At 50.2% G+C, this 27,640-nt stretch overlaps 1 protein-coding gene across 1 annotated transcript in view; it reads left to right on the top strand.

Moving 5' to 3' along the window:
* The first annotated feature begins 1,805 nt into the window (after positions 1 to 1,805).
* NFATC2 (nuclear factor of activated T cells 2) overlaps positions 1,806 to 27,640 on the top strand; it is a 124,284-nt gene continuing 98,449 nt past the window's right edge. The window contains exons 1-3 of the mRNA XM_090285321.1: positions 1,806 to 2,121; positions 20,370 to 21,381; positions 25,249 to 25,420. Of these exons, the coding sequence (XP_090141447.1) occupies positions 1,992 to 2,121; positions 20,370 to 21,381; positions 25,249 to 25,420 (1,314 nt within the window). The 5' untranslated portion in view covers positions 1,806 to 1,991. The remainder of the gene's footprint in view (positions 2,122 to 20,369; positions 21,382 to 25,248; positions 25,421 to 27,640) is intronic.

The following is a 27,640-nucleotide window of genomic DNA, read 5'->3' as shown; positions in this document are numbered from 1 at the left end:
CAGGGGGCGCACCCCTGGCAGCACATTGGAGGCCTCTGGGGAGCTTTGACAAACTACCAAGGCCCAGCCCCCCCCGCCCCCCTCCCAAACATTCTGATTATAACTGGCCTCCGGTGGGGCCCAGCCCATTGCATACATTAACCGCTCTCCAGGTGAGTCTAATGTGCAACCTGTGGTCTAAGAGCAGTTCAAGAAAACCTATTTAATGCTGTGTGCCTTTGCTTCTGGGATACAAGCAGGAGGAGGGTAGAGGCTGCACCTCCGTGGTCAGTAGTAGAACCAGAGACCTAGCGGTGCTCAAAAAGTATTTGTGGATTGAACGATGATGTATAGCTTTGCACACATCCCTTAAAAGAACAGAGATGCCCCTCTCCCTACCCCGCCTCCCAAGAATGCGTATTCTTCATACTCCGAGTTCACGGGAGCAGTTGGAGTCAGTCCCCACCCAAGGTCAAGCTGCGATTCTCAGGGAATCCCCGAACCTCTCCCACTTACTCTTCTAATCTGGTGATTCTCAACACTGGCTGCACGTTAGAGTCATCTGAGGTCATTAAAGAAAAATACCTTTCGATGTTTTGGTTCCTTGGGTTTGAATGGAAACCTGGGCACAAGCTTTTCAAAAAGTATCCCAGGTGATTCTGACATGTTGTAAGGGTTGAAGACCACTATTCTAATATTTTCAACCTGTGTGAGTCTGTTTTCTGACTTCTGGTGCCAGAGCCCTGGAATTGTTTTATTAGGGGATGGTGCTGGGTTTTGTGTAGTGTTCCCCCAAATGTACCTCTTCATAACATTCACCTTGGGTGCTTGCTTAAAAACCCACATTCCTCAGCCTCTACCCCAGACTTCTGGAATCAGAGCTCTGGCGAGGGGCCTGGGAATCTGTTTGGAACAAGCGCCCAGGCGTACCTGTTACCTGCTGACCTCTCCGGATGCGGGGTCCCGCTGGCTTGGCCCCCGACACGCCAAGTTCCCACTGGCTTTTGCTTTCTTTTGGTTCTCACTGCCAGACCAGTCTACCCCCTGATCCACCCATCCACCAGGTTCCTGCAAACGTCTCCTTCCCAGAGAGGTCCTTCAGGTCACTGAAGCCTCCCCAGTCTACCCCATGCCCCTGGTGAGCCCTCTCCTGGCACCTTACCGGAGATCATCTTTGTTGCCTGGGCGTTTCCTCCATGCCTGTGTCCCCCACCGCCCCCCAGAACCTGAGTTTTCCAGGGCCGCAGCCTCCCATTCATGCTGGGTCCCTGGCACCTGGCACTCGACAGGTGGTCGGCCAAGGGGCATAGATGGGACTTGTGCTTTGAGTACCTGTGATTCTCTCCCAGGCCCTGGGAAATTGAGACTGAGCTCTCGGGGAAATCACGCCACAGCTGTGGGCGCTCAGAGGCACGCGCAGTTGCAGGTCTGCCGCGTGGAGAAGGAGAGAGGGGACGGACTGGGATCGCCAGTCAGCAGGGCAAAACTAGGAGTGGCAGCAGCTTTCTTGTCTGGACTCCGGGTGGGACAAGGCCAGCAGCGCTCACCCCCGGAGGGTGGCGGGCAGTGGTCTCCCAGAGCGTCTGTGCCTGCGCCCTGGGCTGTGGTCCCCCGCCGGTGGCTAAACTGGGGGCCGGGGCAGCAGGCGGGCGGCCTCCTTCCTCTGGGGCGCTGGCTAGCCTGGGCCGCCCGCCTCCCGCTCCCGCCCCTGGGTCCCTGGGTGGCGGCCCCGCCCCCGCTGGCCTGGCCGCCCTGTCCCCGCCCTCCCCCTCCCAGGGCTGCAACAGGTGCCTCCCGGAGCAGGAAGCTCGTGCTGCGCCGCGGCTGCTGCTCAGCTCCCCAGGCGCGCCGTCCCACACCGGCGTTTGTCCCTGCGAGGACAGTGACCCCGGCCGCTCCACCCGCCTCTCCGCCTGCTTCCTGCCACTTTGCCACCCCCGGCGAAGGGCCCAGGAGGGTGCTGAGTCTGCCCTCGCCCCTGGCCCTGCAGCCCTCTGGCCTCCTTGCGCGCCATGGAAGCTCCGGAGCAGCAGCCAGACCCCGATGGAGGGGATACCCTGGGCCACGAGCCCGGGGGCAGCCCCCAAGACGAGCTGGACTTCTCCATCCTCTTCAACTATGACTATTTGAATCCTATAGAAGGTCGGTGGAGGCCCCCCCCCCCCGGGCCTGGCCCCCCAGTCCGGGCTGGGGCTTAGGCCTGGGGAGTGGGCACAGGGCCCCTCTGCTCCAGATGTCCCACTTCTGGGGGGCTTGGTGAGGGGGTGCCTGTCCCCAGGTGAGAGGGAGGGCACGAGGCATCGGGGACTGCTGCCACCCTTAGGGGGCGGTAGGTTCACCCTTGCACGGTAGGGCGTCAGTTTCCAATTACTCGTAACTTCTCCCCGAGGGTGGAGGTGGCAGCGGGTAGAAGGGGGCTCAGCTGGCCTCTCGCCTGCGTAGTCAGAGGGCAAGGGAAGCCACTGCGTCCCCTTTGGAGGGGGGAGGCGAGGAGGCCAAAGAATGGAGCTACTGGTAGGGAAGAGGCTGCCACTGAGCCTAATTATAAGGGCAGGTGAACGCTGGTGCCCCCTCCCCTGCAGGCACCGGGGGAGTTTGTTGGGGACTTTGTGTTGAAACCAAGGAAGAGGCTGTCTGTGTCTAACACGGGAGTGTGGTTTGACTTCGCCGTCGGGAGGCCGGCCCATTTCCTCCCTGCTGCCGGCTTTGCCAGTCAGCCCGGTGATCAGTCTGAGCTGCTTCAAGCGATCCGCCGCACCCCACCGTCAGAGTGGATGTGGGGGCTGGGAGGGGGCCGAGGGGGTGCTGGCCTGTGGATTCAGCCAGACCCTGCCGCAAGAACCTGCCTGCGGGTCTGTGCCTTCCAGTGCCCTCTGCGGCTGGGGGCTGGGGACGTCCCCGGGCTGGGCTGTTACTTCACGTGCTGGGCAGGAGCCTTTGTCAGAAGGAGGAGGGGGAGGCCGCACACCCAGCCTCGCTGTATTTTTCTGGTTAGCAGGTTGTCTTGGAAAAAAAAACAAAAAACCCAACCAGGCTTCCTGATTTTGACAGCCCAACCTCACCCATACTTGTTGCAGCCTCGGGGGTAGGTTTGCTGGTAACTTCCAGATGCACGCGGGCTTGGGGGCCTGCGGAGTGCAGGGAGGGGCTGTGCTGGCTGGCTGGTGTAGGCTGCCTGTTCACCCACCTGCTCGGGGTGGGGGTGGGGGCTCGCTCTTTCCCAGACACACTCCTAGGTAGAGAGGCAGGTGAATGAGGTTTAACTACCCTTCTGTGCTGTCTTCACTGGCCACCTTAGGTGAGGGGCTTGCTTTGACCTCAGGGGTCCCCCTCACGTGGATACCAAGTGAAGACAGTAATTAGTAATTATTCTGTATTTTGGCTGGAGATGGAAATAATTAGCCCGCCAGAGGGACCAGTCTTCTCGAGTTGCAATCTGGAGGCCATCCTTTGCTTTGAAAGGATACGAGTAAGAATCTGCACATGATCCCTCCAGCATCAGTGGTTCTTCTGTTCGTTAAGATTAAAGTCATGTTTTGCAGAGAACTAACACATACACCCCTCCTGGATTCATAATCGGCTTTTTTTTTTTTTTTTTTTTTTTTTTTTTGGCAGGGGGTTGATTTCCGGGGAAATAGTTTCCAAGCCAAATCTGATGGGAGGTGCTTTTTATAGTTTTTCTTGGCAGTGGTGCCTAGTGGCCGCCAGATGGGTGTCTAAATGCCCACAGTGAAAGCCCCGGAACCTGTTTTTTTTTTTTTTTTTTTAAATAAACTTTATTTTTTGGAACGGTTTTAGATTTACACAAAGTTGTAAAGATAATACAAAGAGTTCCTATACGCCCAACACCCACTTTCCCATATTAATAACATGTTCCATTAGTATTAGTATTGTTATAATTAATGAACCAATAATGATACATTATTATGACCTAAAGTTTATACTTTATTCAGATTCAAACTTTGTGTTCTATGAGCCGACCGTTTTGAGGTGTACTGGTTAGGTATATTGTAGACTGTTCCACACTTAGGGTCTTTCTCATGTTTTTCTCATGCTTAGACAGGGGTCATGGATTTGGGGGAGGAAGACCACGGAGGTAAAGCTTCCATTTCCGTCACGTCCTAGCTGGGGTCCCCACTGTCCACATGACTTATTACTGTTGACGATGACCTTGAGGACCTGGCCGAGGTAGGGTTTGTCAGGTGTCTCCAGTGAAGTCACTCTTTCCCAAACTGTGCTCTTTGAAAAGAAGCGACTGTGTGCCCCCTGGCATAAGGGACGGGGAAGTATGCTCTGGAATCTGTAAAAAAAATGACACCTTGCTGGGAGGTAGGCAGCACAGAAATGTCATGGCTCAGAAGGGACATCGCAAACCGTGAGAGGTTCAAGTGGGCTGCCCCAGATGTGCATCTGGCTCTGGCTTACGCAGATGTGAATAGGACATCTCCTCTCTGTGCTTCCGGGTGGTGGAACTCCCCAAGGGCCGACACTGATCCCTGTCCTGCTATTGGCCTTTGTCTCAGGTGACAATATCATGGTGATGCAGGTGAGGTGTTACCTTTAACTCTGAATTTGAGCTTGGCAAAACCCATGGAAGGAGAAGGCCAGCTAAGGGGACAGATGTCAGAAATCGGTGAAGGTACTTAGGGAATTTGAGGGAAGTCGTGCTCATTTTATGGAACCTTAGCACGTAGCAGACACTTATTAGCTCACGTAATAACTCCTCCAACCCTAGCAGGTAGGCATGGTTGTCACCGCATTTTATACAGGAGCACGCTAAGACACAGGGGAAGGGATTGTTCCAAGAAGTCAGAGCTGGTAAATGGCAGAACTAAAATACGAACCTGGCAGACCTGCTTCAGAGCCTGCATTCTAGAGGGTTCCTCATTCCCTCCTTGGTTGGGAGACACATGTGAAATGGTTTATAAGGGGCCTGGCACCATGGCAACACTAGAATTTAAGACAGTTACCAACAGTGTTCTTGGGCAAGTCATTTAACCTCTCTGGACCCCTGTTTGCCTATCAGTCAAATGGCTGAAGTAATAGTACTTACCTCATAAAGTTGTTTGCCTTGGATGGGTTAATCCATTTAAATCAATGAACAGTATGATTTGCTACTAACATTTTGGTAAATCCCTCATTTTGTTACTAGAGGTGCTCAAGTAATGTGAGCCATCATTATTCATTTACTCATCCAAATAACTATTCAGCACGTATCCTGGGGATGGAGTAGAGAGTAAGAACTGGCCTCTCCCTCCCTGAGCTAGAGCCTCTAATTGTTTCTCTCGTCTGATTGCATTGGCTGATATCGCCAGCAGCCTCCTCATAGTCGTGGAAATGGTAGGCCTCCTTCCTGGTTTCTGACCCCAGCAGAAGTATCTCTAGCGTTGGCTTGAGGATTGAGTTGTATGTATTTAATTATGTCAGGAAGTATCCATCCATTCCTATTTTCTTGAGAGTTTTGATTAGGAATGGGAGTTGAATTATGTCATACTTTTTAGCACCGATGAAAAGATATGGTTTTATTCTTAGATCTTAATATGTTGATTTATATTGAAACATTGCTGGTACAAACCTCACTTGGTCACTGTGTATTATTTTCTTATGTGGGCGGGACCCATGTTGGTTTGGGAACATTTGAAGCTTTCTTTCAGCAGTCTTCATGAGTGATATTTGTAATGTCCCTTTTTGTGTGCTATCATGTTCAAGCGTCTTTTATTTTCTATGCTCAGGAACAGTGTATTGTTGGGACTAACCAGTTTCTGGGGTTGTGATAGAATTCGCCTGTGAAGCCATGCGGACCTGGTGCCTTTTTATGGGGTCGTCCCAGGATCATTTTCTCTACCGTGTCTGTGGGAAATGGTCTCCACACTTTGTATCTCTACTGGAGCCAGTTTTGGTAAATTGTATCTTTTAAAGAGATTATTCATTCCATCTGTCTAGATTTTCAAATTTATTTGCCTAGAGGCATGCAAAGCAGATTCTTCTCTTTTTTTTCTACTGAGGGAGGTAGCTAAGTACATTGTAACAGAATGAATGGGGACAGGGCATGGGAGTCCTGACTGGGGCTCCTCAGACTAGGGACAATGCTGGCTTTCTGACAGATCAGAAGTTTAATTCCCTGCACATGCTTGGGAATTCAGTGGATTCTTCCTTCTCCCAATTCTGATGCACTGAAAGAGGCAGATGGGTACTGGGAGTGCCTAGTCACCTCCAGAGATGCCAGGTGTCCTCTGGGCTGTGTTGGGGACTGACACGTTGGGAGTGCTCACTTGTGGTCTGCCTCAGTAGGTCTGGTGCACCCCTCCTTTGATTCCTGGGAAGCTCACACACATATTGCTCAGTTTGCCCTTTCAGAAGGGAAAACAGACTCCTGGCCATAGCTTGCAGCGTCTACTCCAGTGATCCTTAAACTTTTTGGGTCACAGCCCCTTAAAGGTGCTGATGAAAGCCATGGATCCTGAGTACGCACCCCCCATCAGAGCACGTGTGCACGCCTACCGTGCAGGAGCACACCCCGCCCCGGCTCCACAGGCCCCCCTGCCCCCCACTGCCCGCTGTGCCACGCTCAGGTAGAGGCCCACACAGTCCCTGCGAAAGCCCATTCCCTAATGTCGCCAGCACTTCAGCTCAGGAACACCTGCTCTCAGCCCACTCACGGGGAACAATGAAAACCTCACTCCCTCAGCAAACACTCCCTGAATACTGGTTTGGTGCCAGGCCCTGTGGGGGCATAGGGACAAATTAGATGTGGGCCTGCCCTCGCCTGGCCCCCGGGCCTCTGTGAGACACACAGCCTGGTAAACAAACAGGGACAAATGAGGTGCTAGGATATAATATCATGGTTCTTTTTCTTCTTTTTTTTTTTTTTTTTTTTTTTGGTGCTTACTAAAAATAGAGGTCTACGCTAAGCAAGCAGGTTTGCCAGCATGTGACATTCAGAGACGTCGTCTGTGTCAAGTTAAGGACAGGCCTTAATGAGCCTGCTTGTACAAATAGTGTCTCCAGGTGCAGCTGGAGAGGCGCGGGCAGGCGCGGAATTGTCAGGGAGGCAAAGGAAACGAGGAGGAAGCGGCCTGAAGCAGTCTTTACTATTGAACACATGTTGTCCCCCCTTCCAGATGAAAAGCCCTCTGTTTTTGAGGTGGCCTTAGATTTTGACTGGAAGGTGAGCTCTTAAAACCTTCAAGCGGTCTTATCTGGGTTAGTTCCCAAGGTTTTCTAGTCCTGTAAGGTTGAGGGGGTTGACGTGATTTGAAAAATCCAGTGTTGGTGGCCAGGGGCCGTCAGTCCTGGCTGCACATGCGAATCTCCCAGCCACACCCGAACCAGTGAAGTCATCGGGGGTCACTTTGTTGAGAGCTGGGCAGTGATAAGTGTCGGAGCAGGCCTTGGACCCAGGCAGGTTGGGTCCCGAGACCCCACCCTCAGCACCACAGCTCAGCCAGAATGTCACCGACTCCAGCGTTGATGGAGCCCGAGTACAGTAGCCTGGGGTGCATCGCCCCTTACGTTTGCTCCTTACGTAGTTACCAGTCATATGTTGTTCAATGCCGCCCTAACGGGATTGCACCCTGATGCAATATGCCGCAAAAATAAAAAAGGGAGAGGGCCGCAGAGATGGGAGTGCTGCTGCTTTTATACTTCTTCCTGCCTCCCCTTGGGTGGTCATGCGTGCCTCCTGGGGGACATGTTCCCCTAACTCCAGAGGCCATGGGCTCAGCCAGTCAGAGCACCAGGTCTGAAATCGGAGAATCCTGGCTTGCAGTTCTGACTTCGTTGCCTTCTGTCTGCATGACCTTGGCCTAGCCAAAGAACCTGGCCTTAGCAAGCACGCAAATAAATAACTGCCAACGAAATGGAGGAATGGTTGTGTGGGCCTTTAGTAGTCGTATGCCCGCGGGCACCGATTTGGAGTCTCTGGGCTCTGTTTTCTCATCTGTGAAATGGGGATCCCAGGGCCGATGTGACGTTTCCGTGAGGCGGGGGGGTTCTCGCGCCAGCAGCGGGGCTGCATGGGTGCTGGATGGCAGTGGTGGGGGGCTCTGAGGGATCTTCTAGCTCTCCTGACTTGCTGAGGGCATGGACCCCTCGGAGGGGAGAGTCTTTGCCGCGGCCTTTAATGTGCCCAGAGCCTTGAGAGAAAGTGGTCCAGAAGGAAGAGCCTTTTGCTGTCACTGAAGAGGAGCCACTGGCTGCTGTGACGGGGTCGGGGCCACAGCAAGGGATCTGGCGTCTGCTGCACATTTGGTACTGACTTGAAGAGCTCATCTGGCCCCCTCCTCAGCTACAGAGCTTGGCTGGCTGCAGGCCTGTCCTTGGTGGTCCAGGCTCCAAGGCTGGGAGGTGCCCCGTGGCTGCCCCTCCCCAGGTGTCCTGCCCTGTCCCCATGGGGTCGACCCCCCTGAGCCAGTGCCCGGGTGCCAGGGAGAGGCAGACCCGGGAGGGAAGCGCAGCAGCGTGAGAGATGCCTGTGGCTTCCCTCCACAAAGGGACCTCCTCCTTTCTCCTGCCCCAGTACAGGAAACAGCCAGGGTTCCGCAGGGCTCGGCCAAACTCAGCTTCCCTGGGCTGCTGTGAGGTTTGGTGTCTTTTTTTCTTGTTTTATTTTTCGTGATTGTTCCCAAACTGAGCTCAAGGAGGAAGGCAAGACTTGACCCTGGGGCTCTTGCTGGGAGGGGCCAAGGAATGCTGTCTGCTTCCCTACCTGGAGCAGAGCCACCAAGGGTACCCCCAAAGCAAGAGGAACGGCTTTTGACTCTTCCCTGGACTTGTAGTGTGAACTTTTTCCAAAATATGGAAAAGTAGACATGGTGGTCCGCTTAACTCCCATGTTGCCTTCGCCCAGCTTCAATGACCAACACAGGGTTGCTCTCTTATTAATAAATAGGTGGGCATGGAGCTCTCAAAGAGAGGACTCTTGGGAAAAATCAAATAGCATTCTCAAACCTGAGAAAGAACAGTTCACGTCAGATGTCCAGGGTTCCAATTCCCTGCCTGTCTCACAAGTATCTTTTTAGTGGTTCACTTGTTTGAACCAAGATCCAAACCAGACCCTCTCATTGTATTTGGTTGACACCGTGGCTCCGGCTCTTTTCTTCTGTAACAGTTCCCACCAGCCTGTTTTCCTGCCATTTGTTGAAGAGAAAGGTCATTTTCCCCATGCAGTTCCCCACATTCTGGATTTTGCCTGTGGAATACGTGTGGTGCCTTGGGACCTGTTCCTCTGTCCCTTGCATCCTGTGAACTGGTATTTAGCCCCGAAGCCATGTGCCCTTTTACTTTTTAAAGCTTTTGATTGAATTTGTTGGGGTGGCATTCGTTAACAAAATTATATAGGTTTCACGTGGACAGTTCTCCAGGACATCATTATATCATACTGTGTGTTCCCTACCCCAAATCAAGTCTCCTCCCATCACCCCCCTTTCCCTCTGGTCATCACCATGCCGCTGCCTGCGTCTGTCTGTGTGTGTGTGTGTGTGTGTTTTCATTTGCTTAATTCCTTTACATTTTTCACTCAGCCCCCCCCCCCCCCAAACCCTGTCGACAGCTGTCAGTCTGTTCTCTGTGTCTATGAGTCTGTTTCTGTCTTCTTGGTTAGTTTAGTCTGTTCGTTAGATTCCACACATGAGTGAAATCATATGGTCTTTGTCTTTCTCTGACTGGCTTCCTTCCCTTAGCATAATAATCCACGCTGTCACACACGGTAAGATTGCCTTCTTTTTATTTTTATGGCTGAGTAGTATTCCATCGTGAAAATGTAGCACAGCTTTCTTATCCACTCATTTACTGGGTTGCTTCCAAATCTTGGTGATTGTAAATAACATTGCAATGAACACAGGGGTGCATGTATTCTTTCGTATTGGTGTTTCGGATTTCTTTCATTTTTTATTTTTTGAAGTAATTCCATACTGCTTTCCACAGTGGCTGCACCAGTCTGCATTCCCACCAGCAATGCACGAGGGTTCCCTTTTCTCCACGTCCCCATCAACACTTGTTGTTTGTTGATTTGTTGATGACAGCCGTTCTGACAGGTGTGAGGTGATATGTCATTGTGGTTTTAATTTGCATCTTTGTGATGATGAGTGAGAGACGCTGAGCATCTTTTCATATGTCTGTTGGCCATCTGTATGTCTTCTTTGGAGAAGTGTCTATTCAGGTCCTTTGCCCATTTTTTAATTGGATTGTTTATTCTTTTGGTGTTGAGTTTTATATGTTCTCTGTAAATTTTGAATATTAACCCCTTATCTGATATATCATCGGTAAATATATTCTCCCATTCAGTGGGTTGTCTTTTCATTTTGTTGATGGTTTTCTTTGCTGTGCAAAAAACTCTTTAGTTTGAGGTACTCCCATTTGTTTATTATTATTTTTCTGTTTCCCTTGCCTTGGACTTTTAATGCTCTTTTTCTTTTTTTTTTCCTCTATAAAAGAAATCTACCAAAAGCAGACAGTAAGCTATACGCAGGGCAGAGACGTCACTTTTTCTGCGTTGGCATTCGAGACCCTCCCTGCAGTGCACCCTGATCTGAGGTTTGGGGAAAGTGTTTTTGAGCAGGGCTTGTGTTAATAGTTACCGAGAGGCATTTCTAAACGCCAGCCCGTCCCATGTGAATTTTAATGGCGCCATGCCTGGGTGAGCTTTCTGAAGGGAAGAAAGTCGCCTGTGAAGCTCAGGATTTATGAAGGTTCTTATTAAACCAAACCTGCTTGGGCATGCCTGCAGGGGGGGCATGTTAACTGAGGGCAGCGGCAGAAAGAAAACACCCACCCGAAGTCCGCGATGCCCGCGGCCGTTATTGCAAAGATTACAGAACGGGGCTGTGTACCTGTGGGATCCCAAGAAGGTGGGCTGCAGGTCTGAAGTCCTCAACGGGTGACATCACTCCGTTACCATGGAGAAAGGAGGAATGTCATTAATGACCAGGATTGGCAGGGGCTACTGATGAAGTGTGCCAGCTCCCGGGAACATGGCACGGAAATCAAAGCTCCTGAGGGAAAGTGTAAATAAAGAACCTGTCAGTCAATAAGGTATTAATTTTAAATCTCCGCCCCTGGCCAAGGGTTGCAGGGGCCTTGCTGTCTTCCAGGGGAAGTTTCCATTTGGGTCTCAAACTGGCTGAGAGAAAGGGGGAAACCAGCCTGTGCAGGGGGTGGAGGGGCGTGGGATTCAGCAGGCATGAAGCTGTTTGAGGTGCTGGCGTAAAGGGGAGGGGTTCTTGCTGAGGGTGAAGAGAGGGGAAGGGGACTGTCCCCCGACCCATGTCCTCTTGGGCAGGCCTTTGAGGGAGCCATGGGTGGGGCCAGGGTCAGTTCAGTTTCTGAGGGAGGATTATCTGGTCTATTTCTGGTCAGTTTTTCTGACCAGAGCTTTCCTCCTTCTTTTGGTGAGGAAGCTGCCCGCGTCCTGCCGGCTGCCATGCCTTGTAGTGTTGGGGGTGGGGGCGGCTGTCTTCTGCGAGAAACGGACTTCTCTGTGTCACACGTTTAATCTCAAATGACTGACTGCTTAGATGAATAAAGGGTGGTGCATCCAGGCCATAGAATACCACCCAGCGTCAAAAAAGAAACGTGGCTGCCTCCAACATGGATGGATCTGAGATATACTCTTGAGTGAGAGCCGTGACACGTGCATCCTGTTAGATGCTATTTCTGTGACGGTCAAGAGCAGGCAAACCCCAGTCTGTGGGTGAGACAGGCTGGTGGGCCCCCCTCCCTGGGTGAGGGTTTCTGGCTGGGTGAGGCCACAGAGGAACCTCTGGCAGGATGGAAGTGTTCTATACCTTGCATGGTGGATACACAGGTACACAGGCATGTTGAAAGACATGAGATGTTCATTCATGTTTGTGCACTTTGCTGCATGGGAATGGTGCCTCAGGCTGAATCCCAGCTCTGCCCTAGATTGCTTTAGTGACTCCCTGCACCCGAGCCTCAGTTTCCTCATCTGTAACAGAGGGGTTGGCAGCACCTGCCTCCCAGGCTGGTTCTAAGCTGTGGAGAGGGAGACAGTACCCACGAAAGCTGGCAACACAGTGAAGATCAGCTGCTTAAATGAATAGAAAGAGGAAGGTCTCTGAATTGCTTGAAGGCAGGAGGGCCCCACAGAAGGACTTTAAACCAGCAAGAGATGGTTCTTTTCATCCCAGTTTGAGACTGGTGATGAGACCTGGCCCCTCCCAGGGGCCTGGCCCTGCCGCCCCATCTGAGAGCTGATCTTGAAGCAAGTGGAGTTGCAGATTCCACCCGCTTCTCGACTTCTCTGCAAAAGGAATACGTGTCAGCGGGTAGAGCATGTGTTTTTGCAGCCAGCCACGCCAGCAGCCAGTCTGTGAGGCTCGTTGCTTGCAAATCGTCCCCGTCCTGTGTCCTGGGCGCCTGGCCTCGTGGCAGGCTGCCTGGGCAGCGGGACGGAGCCCTCCTTTCTGCCCTGTCTGGTGAAGGCAGGCAGCTGTCTTAGGTGGCAAGGTCAGCGAAGAGCAGAGCGTTCAAGGGAGCTTTTTCCAGTGGCTCCACGTTGTGACACAGGAGCGTAAGCTGCCCCCGTCCCCTTTCTGGGACTGACTTATCTGGATGGAATGTTTTGCCTTTCGTGCCCTGCGTCTGTATGTGTCATCTCTGAATGACAGCAGTGACAGCAGTGACAACCTGATTCTCCGTCGCTATTAATACACACGCCTCATTGACTAGGAATGGAATCACCGTCCTGTGTGTGCGTGGGGGTGGGGGGGCTTTTGGAAAGTTTGCTGAGCGTTGAATTTATTACTTGATGGCGATCTGCAGCTTTTCAAAGGAGGTCTTTCCAATAGGTGGTGCAGCTGCTAGATGAAAAGTCCATCCACCTTCCTGTTCCTTTCGACGACTCCTTGCGTCTGGAAGTGACGAGAGCCGTCAGACTGGCGGGAGGCAGGGTCCTTTCCATCTCCCCTTTCCTCCAGTGGCATATTGTGCATCTCCAGGTTGGGCAGCCTAGGTGTTGCCATGGCAACAGACTGTGATGTCTTAAACCTGGGGCCTGGGACTCGTACCACCTGGGGGTGTGAGCTCATCGAGAGGGTGTGCCCATCACCTCAGATGAGGATGGACCGCAGCTCTGGGGCCTGCTGCTGGTCCGAGGGGCACCCGGCCTCCAGCCCGTGCCCTGGGTCTTCTCCTTCCTGTCCTTCAAGCCTGAAAGCACTGTTCATATTGTCGCCTCCCCCCAGACAACAGCTGCCTCCTGTAGGTTCCCTCGCTGGGTTTCTATTTCAGTCATTCTGTTCTGCTTCCTGAAAATTCCACCCGCCTGTAATTCCCGGCGGAGAAGATGTTCTCTTGCTGTTCCTCTTTTCAAAAGCGATCTGTTGGCTGGTCAGTTGCCACTGAATGGCGGCCTCAGACTTGGCTGCGTGTCCCCGAGGGTGAGCAACAGGCCGCAGGAGGCTCCCGGAGGACAGGCGCTGGCAGAGACCACCAGGTGGCCTGAGTGTGACTTTTAAAATAATCGTTGACTCAGTCCTGTGGCAAATGGAGGGACTGTGAACGTTCCAGAAGAAAGGAATTCGTGTCTTTAGTTGTTGGAGCAACTTCCTCCTGATGGGGTCCCTCAGAGCAGTTTCTCTTCTGGAGACACCCCATTTCCCTGTGTTGGGGTGACGGTGTCACCATCCAGGAAATAGACCCTTTCATGAGAAGCAGGACAGAGTAATGATTTGGGGGGTAGAGGACCCAGCTGCCCGAGACTGAATCCCAGCTCTGCCACTCAGAAGCTGTGTGACCTTGGGCAAATGAATCACCCTCTCTGAGCCTCATTTTCTCCATTTCTAAAATGAGGAAACTGTATCACCTGCTTAATAGGGTTCTTGTGGGACAAACGTATAAATATATGTTAAATATATGCAGTGGTTCTTGGTTTGAAGTAAACAGTACGGCTGTGTTAGCTATTACCATTTTTGTTATTGCAAGTAGCTCGCGGAGTCATTCACACTTGGGTAAAATTTAGTCGCTCAGCCCTCAGGTAGCCCAGGGAAGTGTACAACGCATGAAATGGAGATAATGTTGGCAGCATGCTTTACCTACGCCACAGATTTTCGGAAGTCTGGCAGAATCTATGCTGAAAAGAATTCCCAAAGTGTTGATGAATCCATTTTATTTTTATAAAAATTTCTTTCCTTTTTAAAAAGCTTTTAAAGCCATTGGCGGCTACAATAACCATCACGTTATTGTAAAATAAACCAGTGAGAGCAGAGAAAGGGCAGAATATTTACTTAAATGGTTCTTCCTTCCATAATAATATACCAGTAGGCTGCATTTATTGAGTGTTTTATTCCATGTGTCCTGGGCTTTGTGTGGGTTAGGTGAACTCTCAGGTTGGTGTGGTCACTGACACTGTCACCATGCAATACACGAGGACTCAGAGGTTCCCCCAGATCACAGAGGTGGGGGGTTGGACAGCAGAGCTGGGGTTCCCTAACACTGAGTGTTGACTGAGACCTGGATCTTAGGACAGACTCCTTGCAGAGACGGGACTGGAGTGGCCTCCCCACCCATCCTGTCCTGCAGTTTCTGAGAGAGGCCAGAGGTCTCCCCAAACCTTCCCGGCACCTGGGTGTTGGGTGAGCACTGGGGACATACTAAAGGGAAGGGTGATGGTAGTTGGGACTTTCGGGTGTGTGTTGCCAGAGTGACACCGAGGGCTGACGGTGAACACATGTCTCTGCTCTGAGTCATTCAGGTCTGAGAGCATGACTCACGGGTGGATACGTCCAGAGGGGTGGGCCTCTGTGTTGTGCCAGCCCTGATGAGGTACGGGGCTGCTGGGGGCCGTTCTGCCTCGCGGGAGACATTTGGCAATGCCGGGAGACATTTCTCGGTTGTCACAACTGCAGGGGCGGGTGCTACTGGCCCCCACAACTAAGAATTGCTGGGTCCCAAATGGCGGTAGTTCCGAGGCTGAGGATCCCTGGCCCAGTGGCTGAGGGTACTCTCAGGTCTGCCTCGGTTCATGCTGTGGGACTTCAGGCAGGTTAATTCACCTCTCTGTGTCTGTGTCCTGCTCTGTGAACAGGAACGAAACCGTGCCTCCCTCACAGGTCATTGTAAGGATTAAATAAGTCACAATGTGTAATGTGTTTACAATAGTGTCTGGCACTTGAGTTCTCAAAATGTTAGCTGCTTTTGCTGCTGCTATTATTATTATTATTAACCCCTTCTGCCTTCAAAAATCTCAGTCTAGAGGAGAGAGAGACCAGTGAATCTACAATCAAAAGACCTTACTAGAATCTAGATGACTTTCTAGATTCTAGGAACGTGGGAGAATTGCTGACTGATCTGGCCTGGAGAAATGAGGGAGTGCTGTCAGGAAGAGGTGGCCCAAGTGGACTCTTGATGGACAAATAGTGAGGAGAGGAGGTATGGAAGGGAGTTCTGGGCAAGGGGAACAGCACATGCAAAGGCATGGAGGCACAGAGGACCTAGAACAGCAACCTTGGCATCTCCCATCCCTGATTTCACTTTCTTCCTCTTTGAGTGCTGATGCCTCCATGGCGGGCCAGTGACCTTCCATGGCAGGTGAGATGGTTTTGTGGGGCCCACTGTTGAGGACCTCGCTTATAATGAGAGCCATCTCTGTGTCTTTGAACTAGTCAGAAGGGGTGGAGTCTCCATGAGATGCTATTGTGTCTTTCACACCTTTCCTCTCGGATACTTGCCCCTTTCTCCGCTCACCTCCAGCTTTAAAAACATCAGCCTTTCTGGGGTCACAGAAATGCCCCGCATCTTGATTGTTCCAAGGGTGTATAACATTTGGCAAGACTTGTGGAACCCTGCACTCCAAGTCTGTACGTAGTGCTTGTGCCTCCGGCTCAGAGCCTTGGGCCGGCCACAGCCTCGCACTCGAATTTAGTAACTTTTATTTTTATTGTATTTTTACTCTACCTTCCATTTATGGAGGTGACACTGATTTTCCATTTGTGGTAGTGGTGGAAGGTTTCCCCTTTAAAAACAACAAAAAAAGTAGCGTGCGAATGGGTTTAAATAGAAATATTAAATAAGTCATGTTTAGCGGTGGTACAGGATGGGCTACAGCAAAGATCAGGCGAGCGGTCAGAAAAGCAGCATTTTTGGCACCCTTTCTGAGGAAATGTGGTGGCTCTGTGATGGAACTGACTTCACCCAGGGCTGTGTGGGCACCGTGGTGACGGTGAAGAGTGCTGTCTGGGAAGCTGGCAGCTGTTGAAGGAGAAACGGCGAAGGATCCTAGCCACCGAAATGTTTTAGGGACAAGCCCTTGGTCTGGGAGACTTCCTGTCCGATAGCCGGAAGCCCGAGAATTAAATGATTATCAATTACCTTCGTTTTTCCTGCTTGCTGTTCAGCTTTCAGAATCTCAGGGAAGGAAAAGAAGAGAAAAACTCAGCCGCTTGGATTATCATTAAAACCAGTGTAAATGCTTCAGATGCTTCTGCTCAGCCCCGCGGCCTTTCTGCTTCTCACCACTGCCGGGGGCGTGCGTGACCCGTGATCACATGGCTGAGCTCTGCCACTTTTCCCATCAGTCCTGACCGGCTGTTTCTGATAAGATGTAATGCAGTGTTTCTGATAAGGCCGGCATTTTTGCTAGGAGATCTTTGGTGTTTTGTTTTGCTGGCTCACAGGGTAGTGGATTATCAGAATGTTGTTATGGATTTGACATTAATCTCTTTGTAGACTAAAAATCTATGCTCTGTTACCTGCCAGGAAGGCGTGTATGAGTGCGTGTGCGCACGTACAAATCCCAGTTGATAGTGACCTGCAGCTTCACAGGAATGCTTGACCCTAGAGTCTAGCTAGAAAAATCAGAGGATTTGACAGAAGCAAACAAGGAGACTGATCCCGTCCAATGCCATCCTGGTATCAGTGAGGAGGTTGAGCCGTACAGCTGGTTGGAGGGGAGACGTCTCCAAAGTTACACAGCTAGTTAGCGGCAGAGTAGGACTAACTCAGTCTCCTGCTTCCTAAAACCAGGGTGTCATTACTGTCTGTCATGTTATGTCACCACTACCTTTAAAATAAAATAAGAACATGTTTCTTGGGGAAACCATGTTTCTTTTCTCAGGGTACTACAGAAATCAGAGTCCCCTTTCTGCCAGACTACTGCCCCCTAATTACTTAGTTCCCCTCCCTGGAGGAAGTCCCTGTTTCCTGTAACTTTTGGCCGCATTGTGTGTGTGTGTGTGCGCGTGTGCGCGCGTGACCACACATGCATACTGTATGCATTTTCCTTTTCTCTTTTAACACTTTATCTTGTGGCCATTCCATTTCCATGCAGAAAGAACTCTTTCATCCCTTTCTATAGCTGTATTGTATCCCCCTGTATGAACGCACCAGAATTTAACCCGTCCCCAGCTGATGGACACCAGGTCGCTGTAGTCCTTTGGGATTACATACAGAGCCGCACGCACTCCTCTTATGCACACTTCATTCTGCACGTACATAGGAGACTTTATCTGCAGGATCAGTTACTAAGTGTGGCATTGCTTGCTTCCAAGGATATGTGTGTTTGTCATTTTCATAGATATTACCAAATGACCTTCTTCCTACCTTTTGGTTTGGACAGTAGCGTCTTTGCGTAGTAGTTTAATTCAATATTTCACACAGACTTCTCTGAACTTATTTTTTATTTTTTTGTTCATCCGACCAACAGATACTTTTTTTTTTTTTTTTTTTTTTGAGGGCTTGCTTTGTGGCCGGTCCTGTCCATGTGCTAGGAATACAGTGGGGAGGGAGAACGTCCTCATGGAGTTGACTGATTGGGGGGGGGGGGTGGAGCTGGAAGAGGGAGGAGAGGCCAACGATAAACAAATAACTGGAATTGTAAGAAGCGCGTGGAGCAGAGCAGGGAAGTATGGATGGAATCTGATCTAGTCAAGGCGGCCAGGAAGCCTTTCCAGGCCTGTGATACTTTACCTAGAGGGAGGGAGTGGCTTTAGTTATGTAGAGAAGGGGCCTGAGTATAGGTAAGAACAGAGCAGCTGAGGTTGTGGGAACAGCGAGTGCAAAGGTCCTGAGGCAGAAAGGAGCTCAGTGGTTTCTATGAACAGAAAGCCCGTTTGGCTAGAGTTCAGCGAGAGAGGTGAGGCTAGGTGGGCAGGCAGGGCCTGGCCAGGCCGTCCTCATTGGGGTTGTTTAACTTTACCCTAAGAGCTATGGGAAGTCACTTCTGGGCTCTCACCTGGGGTGGGGCACCATTCGGACCCTTTAAGGTCAGCTTGGCTAAATTAGACAGCACGTGCTCCAGCATGGCCCAGAAAGGGCACCAAGGAGTTTGAGGGTTGCCTGTGCAGCCACCTACTCCCCCAAACGGGCCTGTTCCACAACTTTAGGAAGAGGTCCCACTTATGTCTGGCAGGCCCTTGGCCATGATTCTTTCGTTTACTCATTTGCTTAGTCACTCAACAAACATTTGCGCAGGGCCTACAAGCACCCGTGCCAGGTGCTGGGCAAACCGTGTTCCTCAGTGATGGACGTGGTTCCGACCCGGGTAGAGGGTAGACTCTGGTGTAGGGCTCCTGGACTTTAATAAAGGGCCAGAGAGCGGATACGTTAGGCTTTGGGGACCACATGGTCTGTCACAGCTACCAACTCTGCTGCTGTCGTGCAGAAGCAAGCCACAGACCATACGTAAGGAAAGAGGAGCAGCTGTGTCTCAATAAAACTTTATGAACACAATCTGTGGGCCGGTCTTGGCCCAGGGACTGTGGTTTGCCTGCCCTGGTCTAGGGATATGGAATTCCCTTAGCAGATAACTATCTGGTGTGATGTGAGCCGGTCACTGGTGTCAGTGGAGAAAAGATGTCATGGAAAAGGGGTGGAAAAAAATGCTGGGGCGAGGACGGAGACCATCTCTTTGATGGACCAACATAAGGAGGTGGTGGTTGGCTGAGCAGACACATGTAGGAATTAAGGGAAGTAGCCAAGTGAGGCCTTGGCGGGGTGGGGGTGTGTTCCTCGGCGGAGGGAAAAACACATTCAAGAACTCGGCGGCACACTGTGCTTGAAGCAAAGCAAAGGTGTCAGCTGGGCTGGCGTGGAGTCAGGCTGGGAAAAGTGGGGAGAGATGGGAGGCAGGCGCCCAACGGGCCAGGGCCCAGGGATAAGGATTTTAGACCACATCTAAAGTGTCAGGGAACGCCTTTAAAGTGGATTTCACAAATGGATGTTTCAAAAGACTGCTGTGTGGAGAACGGACCATCCAGGGCGAGGGCGGAGATGGGAGGGAAGCCAGGCAAGAGGTGACCCCAGTGGTCCAGGTGGGAGAGGACGGTGGCCTGGACTGGGGTGGGTTGTAGTGTGTGTGTGTGTGGGGGGGGGGGATGCATATTTATAAGTAACAGAGTGGTCAGGATTTCCTGATGGGTTAGACATACTGGCATGACAGAGAGGGTGGAAGGACCTCTGTTCAGCTGCGGAGACTGAAGGAGGAATGGGTGAGGGGTGGCCGGAATGGATAGCTAGTTCCCTCACTAATTCCACTGTCCAGCCGTGGGTCCCTTCCGGGTGGCAGCAGGAGTCTGAGCTAGGGGGCCCCTCTGAAGGAAAGAATCGGGGCATTCTCCACCTGCTGGTTCTGATAGTTTGGGAGACTCTGTAGCCAGAGCCCGGCGTTTGCAAGCCAAGTGTTGGTGGGATTCCTCATGCTGCTAATTCTGTGTCTTAGGGTGAATCTCTCCCCGTCCCAGGGCCTCAGTTTCCTTACTTGTAAAATGGCATGTGAGATGAGACATGAGTCAGGAGTCCTGGCTCTGCCCTAAAGCTACTTCTTACGCTCGGGCACGAATATTTGGGATTGGATCCCAGAGCCCCATGGACTCCAGGCCCGTGCAGCGTCCCTCTGCGTCCTGGATCTGTGTTAGGCATGCAGAACGAGGAGGGAGGCCTAGACCCCAGATTTCCAAACTGTGCGTCATGACCCACTGGTGGGACAGGCCATCTGTTGAATGGGTTGTGACCAATATTTAAACAAAGTATATGGCATGTGGCAGGGTAAGTATTGTTTGGGGACCCTTTGTTTCAGTTGAGGGTGAACATGGTGGTGTGCAGTAGGTTGCGAGATAAAACTTATTTCTTCTAAGGGCCCCCCGGCCGTTGGCTGAGGCTGCCCGGCTCGGCCAAGCTGTGCTCGGGGCACCTGCCCTAAAGCCTTCCCACTTGGATCTCACCCTTCAAGGAATCTGGGATGGTGTGGCCTGTCTTTCCTTCTGGTGAGGGAAGGAGGTTCCAGCTTGGGGTTTGGCTGGTGGGAATTAAAATAATAATAATAATAATAATAATAATAAAAGAAAAAACAGGAAACAAACCCAACCTGTGATTGCTCTGCACTGGGAGTTCTGTTTTAGAGGCTTAAAAAGACCCCCCCTCCCCCCTTCTCTTTCCAGAAGAACCGAATGCACATAAGGTCGCCAGCCCACACTCCGGACTTGCATACCATGACGATGTCCTGGACTATGGCCTCAAGCCATACAGCTCCTTGGGCAGTCTCTCTGGCGAGCCCCCCGGCCGATTCGGAGAGCCGGATAGGGTAGGGCCCCAGAACTTTCTGAGTCCGGCCAAGCCAGCGGGGGCCTCGGGCCTGAGCCCTCGGATCGAGATCACTCCATCCCACGAACTGATGCAGGCAGGGGGGGCCCTCCGCATGAGAGACACTGGCCTCCTGGGGGAGCAGGCACCCCTGGCGGGGGTGGCCGCCAGCCCGAGGTTCACGCTGCCCGTGCCCGGCTTCGAGGGCTACCGCGAGCCGCTTTGCTTGAGCCCCGCTAGCAGCGGCTCCTCTGCCAGCTTCATTTCCGACACCTTCTCCCCCTACACCTCGCCCTGCGTCTCGCCCAATAACGGCGGGCCCGACGACCTGTGTCCCCAGTTTCAAAACATCCCTGCTCATTATTCCCCCAGAACCTCGCCAATAATGTCACCTCGAACCAGCCTCGCTGAGGACAGCTGCCTGGGCCGCCACTCGCCCGTGCCCCGTCCGGCCTCCCGCTCCTCGTCGCCTGGTGCCAAGCGGAGGCATTCGTGTGCCGGGGCCTTGGTTGCTCCCCTGCCCGGAGCCTCACCCCAGCGCTCACGCAGCCCCTCGCCGCAGCCCCCGGACGACGGCCCCCCCGCTGGGTACCCCCCAACGGCTGGCTCTGCCGTCCTCATGGATGCCCTGAACAGCCTCACTTCGGAATCACCTTGTGGGATCCCCCCCAAGATGTGGAAGACCAGCCCAGACCCGTCGCCGGTGTCTGCCGCCCCGTCCAAGGCCGGCCTGCCTCGCCACATCTACCCGACCATGGAGTTCCTGGGGCCCTGCGAGCAGGAGGAGAGGAGGAACTCCGCCCCCGAGTCCATCTTGCTGATGCCTCCCACGTGGCCCAAGCAGCTGGTGCCCGCGATTCCCATCTGCAGGTGAGTCGGGCTTGGAAAACACATCGTTCCAGGGTTTAGCGGTAAGAGGTCTTCCGGCTGTGAGCGTGGGGTTCAGAGCATGGGGTTCATTTGCAGCGTGGCCCCCCATTGACTGGCTGTGCGATCCTGGGAAGGACGTCAGGCTCTCTGAGCTGTTGTTGACCAATCGAAAATGGGTACAGGTGTACGTGACTAACTGGGGAGGGTGGTGGCTATGGGGGTGTAGTCATGGGCTGCCCGTGATTGCTCGTGTGGTGACGAGCTCATTGTTCGTTCATTCATTCATTTGTTCAAGTATTGGGTTGGCCAAAAAGTCCGTATTATTTTTCCAAAAAATAAAAGACATTTTTCATTTTCACCAAGAACTTTATTGATTTGGATATTTTGAGTGTGTTGGCTGTCTCCTGCATGGTGTAACACCGATTGTTCTCAATGACTGTCTGGATTGGCTTGCTATCAACTTCAGTGGGTCTACCCGACCGTGGAGCATTGTCTGGCGAGAAATCTCCAGCACAAAACTTCACAAACCACTCCTGACACGTTTGATGAGTCACAGCACCTTCTCCAGACGCTGCACACGTCTTTCTGTGTGTGTTTCAGTTGTTTTTCACCTTTCTTGAAATCATACAACATAACGTGCCAAAAATGTTGTGTATTTTCTTCCATCTTCAATATTAAAATGGCTACACAAAAATTCACCTGTTTTGATAATTTTTTAAAAAATGCACGCTGATACGACACCTGTCACAATCTAACAAAATTGTTTCCCATGAAGCTAAAGGCAACCAAGTGCGACTAGAGCCATGTGACTGAAAAAACTAAATGAACTTTTTGGCCAACCCAATATTATTTCATTTAATTCTCACATAAACCCGGCTCGGTATTATTGTTACTCTGATGATAAGAAAAATGAAGCACACAGTGGTGAGGCGCAGATATTATTCTCTCTGCTGTGTGAGATGAAGAAGATGAAGGCTTACGCTTTTATCATTATCCCCGTGGTTTCCAATGTGTTGTTTGATTTCAGCAAATGGAAATCCCCCTTTTTTTTCAAATAAAATATCGAATACCAAAATACATAAGGGGAGAGAGAGTCTGACCGCTGTGGGGTTGAGCGTCGCCCCAGGCCCTGTTAGCTGGGCCTGGCTAACTCCACACCGGACCAGAATGGACCGTAGAAGCTTCCAGTCTGACGTTTCCTCCAAAGCAAGTTCTAAGAACCCTGCTGCCAATCTGTGTTCCTCAAGGGAAGGAGTTTCTGGGTTCAGCAGAGTTAAAGAGATGCCTTTGTGCGGGGGCCACTCTCAGCTTCAACAGGATGTGCAGTGATTTCAAAGATCATCTGGCCTCGGAGTTCTGAGCGCTTTGACTAACGTTTCGCGGTACCACCTTAGGAAAAGCTGATCCAGACCGACTCCTGGCGCAGGCTGAGAAACCGGGTCCCAAAGAGGGGAAGTGACAGGCCCGTGATCACACAGCTAGTTCATGGCCAAGTTGGAAATTAGAATCCAGGATTCCTGACTCCTGTTCTTCCTGCTACAGATCAGTCCCCAAAACATGACTTATCTAATGATTGGGAATGGGGAGGAACATTAGTTTAAAATATGGTTGTAATGCATTTATCTGAGACTGTTGTGTATGAAATTCTTCCCTCTCCATTCTGTGGCTTGATCTGAGAGGTTCTGATGTGTTTCAGTCCTTTATTCCCTCCCAAGTGTCAATGCGTGCCAGCCGGTGAGACATTTGCAAGAATTTCCTGTAGGACTGAGAGGCTGGGGGCCATGATAATATCTATCTCAACTCAGCAGCGGACTGGAATTCAAATGCAGGGTTTCAGACTGGCCCCAATGGTCTGATGCTTAATATTTTACTTCACTTGTCAAAGACTTATTCCAGAACAAACAAAATAAGGGATTTCCCACTGAATCTTCTCACTAAATTTTTTGATATCTCAAAAGACACAGAAGTGAAGTGATTTTTTAAAAAATGAGCCTTATTTTGCAAACTTAAAATTTTTTGAACTTGCATAGACCATGAGAATAAGAGTATTTAACACCTGTGGTACCTTGGCTGTAGGTGGAAGCTTGGAAGCATGTTGGCCTGTAACTAGGTAGAAATAAAGGCACTTTGGGGACCCTACAACTTCAGAGTAAGAGGGGCTTCAGGAGGCAGTGTGGCGGGAAGGAAGGAATGGAGATCTGCTTGCATAGTGAAGATATAATTTTAATTGGATTGTGAGTTCCAGTAGGACTCTGGCACTACCAGAGTTTATGGGATACCATCCCCTCCTATTCTCTCTGTTATTGCTATGATCGGGAAGGGATGAGATTAGCTTCACTGCAAGCGCTTAACTAGGTCAAGTTGATAATGTCAGGTTCTAGCAGCTCTGGACTTAATGGGAAAGAATAGCCGATTGGATTAATGATTTCTGCCATATGTGAAAATTCAGGTTGTATTGACACAAATCCATGCATTTGCAACTTCAAAGCTACTTTGAATATACAGAGGTTCTTTCTTTGAAATAAAACCGTTCATCATCCATCCATCCATGTGTCCACTCACCCACTGAATACTCACTGAGAACCTATCCAATGTCAGGCATTGTTCTGGAGTCCTTCCATAAGGGAGATAATTTCTTGGACCCATTTGAAAGAAATTAGTAAGATAAAGGGGCAGTATAGATACGTGGATGGAGCTCTGCGCTGGAAGACAAGAGATATAAGTTAGAGCCTTGGCTGTGTCTTGCTCTGGGATCTTGGGAAATGTCTTTAGGTTCTCCAAGGCTCTGAAGGAGTACACGATCTAGATAGATCGTGAAGACCTCCGTCAGCTCTTAAGTGACAGAATTCTAATCCTATGTCATATGCCTGTTGTGTGTGCCGAACCCTCTTTGAGATCTTGTGATATTATAAAATGAAACTTAATGGCACGCCCTCAAATATCTTACAATCTCAGATGCAAAGGCATGTATATCCAATATGGTAACTAACTCAGATTGTCTACGGGAAATAACTATTTATTTGAAATAGTCAATCTATACAGGAAACAATTATAGCAAATAATTTCAGAGCACTGATTGTGGCTATCTCTAAGGCCTAGGGAGATGAAGATATTTGCTTAAAGCCTCACAGGTATTCAGAGGTGGTGCTGGGACTTGAACTTGGGTGTGTAACCCCAGACACGTTCTTGACCTTGACTCTCCATTTAATATTAGGGAGTCTGAGTGGTGTGGCCCATCCATTCCAAAACCAGACACCTCTCCGTGGTTGGATGTTCTACACTTGACAGATAAATCATACCTGTGACTGGAAAGGTCCTCTCTCTCTCAAAGTTACATTTAATTGAGATGATCATACATAGAAATAAGAACCGAGACAACGCAGTCATTTGTTATGTGGTGATAGGCAGCTGAGGATAAGAAAGTGAAGTCACGTGCCTGAAGTCACATGGCAAGTCAGTGACATACGTGGGGCCCCTGCTCTTCACTTTTGTGCTCCTTCTCCCGCTCAAGTGAAGAGGGAAACATCCTCGCTACGTGTTGTTTAGCGATGGCAGGTGATGCTCTTCAGAATTCTCAGAGAAAAAGAAGGTACTGCAGTTAGAAGCATGTTAGAACTAGAATATAATGAAATGAGCGTCATGAGTGGAGATGTCAGCCATCCTGGCTTCATCGAGGTGGATGAGAAAGCAAAGGAGAAGGTGATACCTTTCCTGTCATGGCTGAGAAATACGTGCCTCCCAACAGCCAGCATTTTCTTCATAAGCCCAGCGGACATGATTTCCAAAAAAGGGGCCATTTACGCTTATTGTACAGGTTGGTCGATTCCCGTTTATTGTCCATATGACTGATTCTCTTTCGTTCTTCAGTATCCCAGTGACTGCGTCCCTGCCTCCGCTGGAGTGGCCGCTCTCCCACCAGTCAGGCTCCTATGAGCTGCGGATTGAGGTGCAGCCCAAGCCCCATCACCGGGCTCACTATGAGACGGAAGGCAGCCGAGGGGCCGTCAAGGCTCCAACTGGGGGCCACCCTGTGGTTCAGGTATGGACTTGAATTCTTTCTATTTTGTGTTCCTCATTTGTTACTGAGTGATTTGCTTCTGCTGGCCCCTGCCTGTTGCCTGTCAGGCTGAGGGGTGTGCTAAGCCTTTTACTCCTCTATGGGAAGGGAAATTGAAGACTGAATTAGTGTCTGGAGCTAATGCAGCTCCAAGAAGCCAGAGGAGGAAGTCTTCTTGAGCTGGTTAAGGATAGAAATGATATTCACGCTTCAGCTACTTCTTCCCTTCTCTTTCTGATTGAGAAGCTGCTAGAGTTTAGCAGACATTTGTATATTGACAGAAGGTTTCTAAAGCCATCGTTTTGTGTTTAAACTTCAGATGAGAGTTTATAGGGGAAAATCAATTTGCTTTTGAAGTAGGAACATTTTAAAACTACACATAGTCAAACTACCTAAGATAGTTATTATTAACAGTTTGATATATTTCCTGTTGCCATGTTTTCTATTCACAAAAATTACAATGTCTATTACCATACATTTATACACTTGATGTTATAGTAATTTGTACTCTTAGTTCTTTTTTTTTTTACTTTACATTATGCCATGAACATTTCCTCCTGTTTTTTTCTTAACAGTTATCTTTTATGTCTGTGGCTTTCAACATAACCTCAAATTTTTTTCTCAAAATAAGTAAAGAAGTATTTGTTTTCCTCCAAAAATAATTGGATTTGAAATAGTCTTAATTATATAGTCTGGTTAACCAGCAGCTGCTGACTAGTGCCCACCAACCAACTCAAATAGACCTTCAGTACATTTAAATTAGCTTAACTTTTTAAATATTTGCCTTAAAGTATATAAATATATGATTCAAATTCTATGATAAGCAGCTGAAGCAACTTTCCATCAGAACTCTCTAGAATGGCTGTTAAAAATACAGATTCTTGAGTCTCTCTGGAAACTACTCATTTAGAAGCTGTATGATATGACCAGAGCTCAGATACAAACACACAAATGCGAAAACCCCAAATCTTCCCAGTGCTTTGGCTGTGCTCACCTGGTTAAGGGCTTTTATGAGACTATTAGGAACTTTTAAGTCCTGGCCGTTGCTTTTTCTAAATCTGACATCACAACCATCTTGGGATCTGTTTCTCTTCACTGTGCCTTCTCCCTGCCCATGAGTCACGTTGTCCTCTTTCTTCGCATGTCTAGTAATTGTCGACTGTGTTCTGACATTGTCATGGTGATATACACTGGGCATGGTAGAGACTCTGGATTTTATTATCTTCCTCTAAAGGCTTCTCTGTTAGGATGGGATCCTCCTGGCTTGGAGGGTGGCGTTAGTCCGTGTCCTGGAGTCAAATCCTTTGGTAGTAATAGAGAAACTAAGTGCAAAGGAGATTAGAAAAGGAGGATTGTGTGAGACCAACGCATAAAACCAGGCCAGCAGAGTCAATTCAAGAAGAGCCCAGACCTGGGAAGTCACTGTCCACGTCTTCTTTGCTCGGTCAATCCTTTCAACAAGCGGGTTTATTCTGCGAGCGTTTGCTGGGCACCTACTTTTGCCGTACACCGTACTTGATACTGAAATACATTGAAGAATAAAACAGAAGTTATGATCTCTTTCATCATGGAGCTCATGTTCTAGGGGGAGAGTCATTGACTAATCACACACATGATAAAGTTACACATTGTGGCAAGTAGCGTGAAGAAACAGGATGTGATTTGGGCTGTGATAAGACCCCTCTCTGATTGCTCCTTTGGGAGTAGTAGCTGAGATAAGGAGAGGAGTTAGAAGACTCCGTTCTCTTAGGGTTTCTTCATTCTCTGATCACTCAGCGAACTTTGTTGGGCATGACTCTGTACCAGATGTGGTTCTGGATTCTGGGATAGGGTGCAAACAGAACAGCCGGAAACCCTCACCCTCATGGGCTTACAGTTTATCGGCCAGATGATAATAATAGCATTTAGCGCATGTCAGAACCCGGTCCCAGTGCTCTGTATGTTCACTGATTTAATCTCCAAAAGAACCCGATGGAGCAGCTTATGGTCCAGTCAAGGAGTTGTTAAGGAACTCACTCAAGGTCACAGTTGCTGAGTGGTGAACATTAGATGTAGCCCGGGCGTCTGGCTGTGCCTGCTACGCCATTTCCCTCATCTTCCGTGTCTCTGCAGACTAGCCTTCCCTGCCTTTTCGCTCTCACCAGGCAGAGAAAGCCTGGTGGGGACACGCTCATACTGCCTGCCTATGCATTTGATAACGCT

This window comes from Furipterus horrens, unplaced genomic scaffold (genome assembly GCF_987537825.1).
Source record: "Furipterus horrens unplaced genomic scaffold, mFurHor1.1.pri manual_scaffold_8, whole genome shotgun sequence".
In the NCBI taxonomy this organism is placed as follows: Eukaryota; Metazoa; Chordata; class Mammalia; order Chiroptera; family Furipteridae; genus Furipterus; species Furipterus horrens.
This window is presented reverse-complemented; position numbering and strand designations above follow the sequence as displayed.